The 7074-nt window shown below is 49.3% G+C and overlaps 1 protein-coding gene and 1 pseudogene across 1 annotated transcript; both read left to right on the top strand.

Annotated features, from left to right (window-relative positions):
- Window positions 1–511: 511 nt before the first annotated feature.
- On the top strand, window positions 512–2747 carry LOC147879987 (pentatricopeptide repeat-containing protein At2g13600-like). The gene is made up of 5 exons (XM_087371633.1): window positions 512–1354; window positions 1466–1702; window positions 1814–1897; window positions 2375–2574; window positions 2678–2747. The coding sequence occupies exons 1-5, from the start codon at window positions 512–514 to the stop codon at window positions 2745–2747; spliced, it is 1434 nt and encodes a 477-aa protein (XP_087227759.1).
- A 128-nt stretch (window positions 2748–2875) lies between these two features.
- Window positions 2876–3499, top strand: LOC147879986 (pentatricopeptide repeat-containing protein At2g03880, mitochondrial pseudogene; annotated as a pseudogene).
- The last annotated feature ends 3575 nt before the right edge of the window (window positions 3500–7074 follow it).

Here is a 7074-nt window from a genome sequence, read left to right as displayed (position 1 = left end):
AAAATCTGCAAGCTTAAATTCGGGTTCTCTGTTCAAGTGCCTAATCACCCACAATACAACAAAATAAAATCTGCAAGCTTTTACAATTCGGGCTTTCTGTTCAAGTGCTTAATCACCTACAATACAACAAAACAAAATCTGCAAGCTGACAAGTCGGGCTTTCTGTTCAAGTGCTTAATCACCTACAATACAACCAAACAAAATCTGCAAGCTTACAATTGATGCAGCTTCTCTTGCTGACCTTGACAGAGTATCTACTCCTCAGACAGTCTGGGTTTCCCGCACATCGCTCGAAGAAGCAGTCGCATGTCCTTGAATTAGATTGAAACAATGGTTGAGGCACCACCCGCAAGAATTTTGAATAATTTGCATCCAGCATCCAACCCAAATCAATTCTATTTCGAAATATGAAAACATCTCAGCTTGATCGTCTCACTTTGAGTTGTTTAGTTCTAAACCCATGGCTCTGTTCCCCTGTTACGTTTCTTCTCCTTTGTCATCGCCATCGGCCATGCCGATGGAGACGCTATCCGTAAAGAGGCAGCCACTTCACAGGGTAATTTGCTGCACGCCTATGAGTTCGAATGCCTTTGATAGGCTGCGCCCTTGGAATACCGAAATTGTGTTTGGTAGGCACAAGGTCAAGTCTTGGATGGCCACTTCCAACTGGGACAAGCTTTTGCAAGAGGTGAGAAGCGAGCTAAGAACCAACAAGGCCTGTTCTACACAGACGTTAGATGGGTACCCTCCATGTGGCCTTGTGAGGAACCAAGACGGTTTTCCTGAAAGCCTTAGTAATGAGATCCTTGGTCAGCTTGGTCCAGACACAGATGTTGCCACCTATGCCTTGCTTTTGAGGCGCTGCACCAGTGGCAAGCACTTGTCTGAGGGTATATGTGTGCATGAACACATGTGTAAGCATGGATACCTGAACAACAGATTTCTGAGTAACCTTCTCGTCCAAATGTACAGCAAGTGTGGGAGCCTGGAGTCTGCACGTCTTGTATTTGACAAGATAGTGAATCGGAATTTTTACACTTGGACTATTATGATTGGGGCGTGTGCCCAAAATGGGAGCTTGGATGATGCGAGGGCAGTGTTTGCAGAGATGCTACAGCGCAATGTGGTCTCCTGGAATGCCATAATCGCAGCATGTGCCCAAAATGGGCATGGTAAGGAGGCCCTGCAACTGTTTGGTCAAATGCAGGCTGAAGGGTTTGAGCCAAACATGATCACCTTCACGAGCATTGTGGATGCGTGTGCCAGTTTGACAGCAGTAACAGAGGGTCAAGTTGTCCATGCTACTGTTGCTGGCAATGGATGGGAGTCAGATGTTGTAGTGGGAACAGCTCTTGTCACTATGTATGGCCAGTGGGGGCGCCTCGATGATGCAAGGGCAGTCTTTGCAGAGATGCCAGAGCGTAATGTGGTCTCCTGGAGTGCCATGATTGGTGCGTGTGCCCAGAATGGGCATGGCAAGGAGGGCCTGCAATTTCTTGCTCAAATGCAAGCCGAAGGCTTTGAGCCAAACAAGGTCACGTTCACTTGTGTTGTGGATGCATGTGCTAGTGTGTTAGCCCTAGAAGAGGGTCAAGTCATCCATGCTACCATCGTTGGCAGTGGATGGGAGTCAGATGTTGTAGTGGGCACAGCCATTGCCGATATGTATGGCAAATGTGGGAGCCTAGAGGATGCGAGGGCAGTGTCTGCAGAGATGCCAGACTGGAATCTGATCACTTGGAGTGCCATGATCAGTGCGTGTGCCCAGAATGGGCATGGCAAGGACGCCCTGCAACTGTTTGGTCAAATGCAGGCCGAAAGTTTCGAGTTAAATAAGACCACCTTTACCTGTGTTGTGGATGCGTGTGCCGGTTTGGCAGCCCTAGATGAGGGTCAGGTGATCCATGCTACTGTTGCAGGTAATGGATGGGAGTTGGATCTTGTACTGGGGACAGCATTTGTCAATATGTATGGCAAGTGTGGGAGCCTAGATGATGCTAGGGCCGTGTTTGCAGAGATGCCACAGTGGAATGTGGTCTCCTGGAGTGCCATGATTGGTGCATGCTCACAAAATGGGCATGGCCAGGAGGCCCTGGAACTATTTGGTCAAATGCAGGCCAAAGGCTTTGAACCAAACAGGATCACGTTCATCTGCATTCTGGATGCATGTGGCAGTGCAACAGCCCTAGAAGAAGGTTGGGCCGTCCACACTAGTGTTGCTGGCAATGGATGGGAGTCGGATGTTGTTGTGGGGAATGCCCTCGTCAATATATATGGCAAGTGTGGGAGCCTAGATGATGGAAAGGCTGTGTTTGCTGAGATGCCACATCAGAATTTGGTCTCCTGGAATGCCATGATAACTGCGTGTGCCCAGAATGGGCATGGCAAAGAGGCCCTACAACTCTTTGGTCAAATGCAAGCCGAAGGCTTTGAGCCAGACATGATCACTTTCATCTGCATTGTGGACGCGTGTGGCACTCTTGCAGCCCTAGAAGAGGGTCAAGTGATTCATGCGACTCTTGCTGGGAATGGATGTGAATCAGCTGTTGTTGTAGAGAATGCCCTCGTCAATATGTATGGCAAGTGTGGGAACCTAGATGATGCAAGGGCAATGTTTACAGAAATGCCACAGCAGAATGTGGTCTCTTGGAATGCCATGATCACTGTGTGCGTCCAGAATGGGCATGGCAAGGAGGCCCTGCAACTGTTTCGTCAAATGCAGGCCCAAGGCTTTGAGCCGGACATGATCACTGTCATCTGTATTCTTGATGCATGTGGTACTCTGGCAGCCCTAGAAGAGGGTCGAGTCTTCCATGCTAGTTTTGTTGGCAATGGATGGGAGTTGGATGTTGCTGTGGGGAATGCCCTCATCAATATGTATGGCAAGTGCGGGAACCTACATGATGCAAGGGCAGTGTTTGCAGAGATAAGACAGCGGGATGTGGTCTCTTGGAATGCCATGATTTCTGTGTGCGCCCAAAATGGGTTCGGCAAGGAAGCCCTGCAATTGTTGGGTCAAATGCAGGCCGAAGGCTTTGAACCGAACAAAATAACTTTCACTAGTGTTCTTACAGCGTGCAGTCATGCAGGTCTGGTTGTTGATGGGTGGCGATACTTTGCTTCTATGAATAGTGATCATGGCATAATTCCCTCGGTGGAGCATTACGTATCCATGATTGATCTTCTTGGGCGAAGGGGACTATTGAAAGAGGCAGAGGACCTAATCATTGGTATGCCATTTGAACAAGTTGCTCCAGCATGGTTGAGCTTGCTATCATCAAGCAGAATTCACAATGATGAGAAGCGGGCTGTGCGTGCTGCAAATTCAGTTTTTGAGCTAGATCCAAGGGATGCTTCGCCATATGTATTGCTAGCAAATATCCATGCTAATGCAAGTAAGCAGGAGGATGTTGTGAAGGTGAGAACAGCAATGATTGAGCGTAGTGTGAGCAAAATGTCAGTGGAAGAAGAAGAAGAATGCTTTGCCACCACAGCGTGAGAAGCTGGCAATTGCTTCTGGACTGATCCTCTCTGCAAATTCCCCCCCGGGCGCTTCCCCTTCTTTTCCACCGGGAACACTTGTTTCATAGCCACAAGAATCATCAGGTGTGCTTTGACTGTCATTCTTCCACAATTTTCATCATGTTGTCTAATAAAATATAATTGTGATGGATACTAGCTGTTTTTCAAAGGGGCTCTAAGATGAAATCGTCAATTCATGAGCTAAAATCTCTCTCTCGAAAGGGGGAAATGCCAATCGAAAAGAGGAATCTATGAAATAGCTATATTAGACGATGCTTGAATGTGACTAGAACATAAAGACATGATCCTAGATCAAATCACAATTGCTCTAGGGCTTGCATCTTTCAATTGCAATTTGCTTGGTGATAATTTGTGAAAATTCTAGCTCCAAACAAGTGCCAAGTGCTTGGCCGATTGATGAATTTCTATTTTTCTCTTCTAGGTATCAAGAAATTGATTCCAAAAGATGAGACCCGTTGGGTGGAGCCATCTGCGGGGAAGTGGACCAAAGCTGAGAAGACAAAGAAGAAGAGAAGAAAGCAGGGTTAGCGGAATCACAGAAGAAAGGCAAAGGCGAACGAGAAGTTGGAGGCAAAGAGCTAGGTTGCTTTCAAGGCATAGGATGTGCACCCAAGGAGCGCCCCCTCAGCGCGTCCTGAGATGCCAGAGGATGAGACTTTCTTCGACATTTCGGAGGACCCACAAGGGACTGGAGCCCAAGGCACACAGGTGCAGCAGCAGGATGTGGGATCCTACAAGGTTTCGGTACCAACTGTCCCATCTACCAGGCTCCCCCTTCACTCGAGATAGAGGCCTCGAGACCACAGCCGCCAGTGCAGCAGAGAGGCACTGTATTGGCAATTGGTTCGGTGATAGCCTCTTCCATAGTGAGAAGTCCTCCCCCGCTGTTCCTTCCCCTCCGTCCACCCCTCCCCCTCTCTCACATCCTACATCTCCTTCGTTCCCACCTCCCGCTGTAACATCCATCATTACCTATCCCCCCTCCTCCACTGTCCCCCTCTCCCTTCTGTAACAACAGCCCCTTCCTTCTCCTCTGCCTCATCCGCTCCTAGCTCCTCCTCTGGCCCCTCAGCTCACAGCAGGTAGAAGAGAAGCCAGGGTCTCTCAGCCCACCTTGCCCCCTTAGGTGGAGACTCCCCATCCCCAGCAACAGACCAGATCTACCTAGGACACATTCTCTTTGATCACGTCCAGAACGGGTGGCGGCTTCTTTCACCCACTAGGTTCGAGAACGCGCCTTGGAAAGCCATTGCCGGGGGAATTTTGGAGACTGGGACCATGGAACTATCTTGACGTCTCAACGCGTATCCTTTGTCCCTAATGACAGCTCTGTTGATTCTACATTCCCTCGCAATAGGCCGTAGGCACAGGTATGTTTTCATTTCAACATCCCAGATAGTAGTGCCCGAGGTGTATGATCAGGGGGAACTTATCACAGGTCGAGCAGTTTGGATGGGTCTCTACATGGGCGAGTCTAGCCTTTTAGAGATGCTTGACAAGAGTCTCTCTCGGATATAGACTCTTGGATTGTTGGGAGTGACTTCAATAATCTAGAGTTTGCGGAGGACAAACAAGTAGGTGCTTCTTACGCAGAGATGCCGATAGCAGAGGAGCACTTGGGAGTAGTTCATCTTCGTGGTCAATGGTAGGGACCCGCGGGGAGGGAGGCAAAGTTTAGTAGGATCCCAGGCAGCTTCCTCTTTTCCTTCGAATAGAGGAGACACGATGGGTTGCTGAAGTGCTTGGATCGATTGTACGTTAGGGACTGGGCACTTAATAAAGGAGGCTCTACCGTGATTCTGGTAGACAATTGGATCACTCCTCTATAGTGCTACACTTAGATCAGCCCCGTAGAGGTCTCTCCCAAAGGGGTTCGCATCCCAAATGAGCTACTTCAGGACGAGGAGGTGTAGCAGGCAGTTATGGAGATCTGGCAGCAACTAGATGGAGGGCCTAGTGAGGGTTGGGCCGCCTAGGTGGTTGATGTGATTCAGAGCAGCAACACAAAGCTACAATCATAGGCCCTCAGACAGAGAGAGGCTTTTGAGCAGCGGGAGAGAACCCTGTGATGGGACTTAGCTTCCATCAAGAAACTCAGTGAGCAAAATTCAGACTCTTATTGGCTTGCCATGGCTACGAGAGCAAGAGGCTAGAGCTCCAAGCAACGGAGGTCCATAGAGCAAAGTTCTCATATCATTGCTATCGTGCCAGGTGGGCTCAACAGGGGGATAGGATGACCATGCATTTTTTCCAGACTGTGCGGTCCTGATCAACATGGACCAGGCTCTAGAGACTACAGGGTGAGCATGGATGGATGCACTCGGACCCACAAAAGATCCTTAAGATGACCATGGACTTCTACCAATAGTTGTTGTAGTCAGAGGTGGAGACGCCCTCGGTCCTCTTAGCCAAGGAGGTAGTTTGGGACCAGGTTCCATCAGTGGCCCCGATGAGCATGAGCAGACAACTAGAGACACCATTCACGGATGAGGATCTGTGGGAGGCCCTCAAGGCCCTCCCTCGTAAGAAGTGCCCTGGGGAGGGCAATCTAACTTATGTCTTCTTTCAGAGTTTTTGGGAGCTTATTGTCACCCGTTGAGGCAAGCTTGTCGAGATCTTCGACTTTGGCTTACTCCCTCACTCTCTGAGCCAGGGTTGAATTTCCTTGATCCCGAAGGGAGGAGACAGATCCGATATTCGCCAGTGGAGGTTGATCACCCTTCTTGGCATCGCATACAAGATCCTAACCAAGGTGTTGAGCTTATGGTTGCATCCTCATCTTTTCGATATCATCCACGATACGTAGATAGGCTTTGTCCAGGAACGTAGCATCCTGGACAATATTTCCACCTTCGAGGAGGCCATAGATTGGGCTAGGGAGGAGTCACAGCCCCTAGCCATCCTTCTCTTGAATTTTGAGAAGGCCGAGGATAGGGTGGAATGGTCCTTTCTAGAGGGCACCATGCGGTGGTTGGGCTTCTCAAACCGATGGATCCTAGGGATTTCAACAATTTACATAGGGAGCTCCACCCAAATGCCCACATTGGCGAGGCTCTCTCTCTTTCCTGTTCAGTATGACAGGGCTGCCCCCTTCATCTTCCTCTTTGCAGCCAAGGCACTTGGGTATTTTCACGATCCCAAGCCGCGGGATTGATCTATTGCAAGGGCTCCAAGGCTCAAATCAAGTAGACCAAATCAATCTGCTTTTTTACAAGGATGGAGGAGGTCCAGGATGTTCAAGATTGGGGAGCAGCCTTTGATGGATCCCGCATGGGCGGTTGTGCGAGATATTTGGATTGTCAGGTGGGGGTCGACATTACAGCGGAGTAGTAGATTTCCCAGGTTCTGGAGAGCATGCGGTAGAAGCTCCTATGTTGGAGAGCTATGCCAAACTCTGTCTAGCAAGAGGGGCTCTTGTAGCCAACTAGGTCCTCTTAGCCACTGCTTGGTACATTGCTTCCTGCTAATGTTTTCACACCACATGGGATAACTCAAGGGGCCTAGTGCAAATTTTCCATTGGGCCAGCTCAG

Source organism: Dipteris shenzhenensis, chromosome 33 (genome assembly GCF_047967505.1).
Source record: "Dipteris shenzhenensis isolate YYH24624 ecotype China chromosome 33, Dip_SZ_1.0, whole genome shotgun sequence".
NCBI lineage: Eukaryota > Viridiplantae > Streptophyta > Polypodiopsida > Gleicheniales > Dipteridaceae > Dipteris > Dipteris shenzhenensis.
Note: the sequence above shows the minus strand (reverse complement) of the source record. Positions and strands in the feature narration are given on the sequence as shown.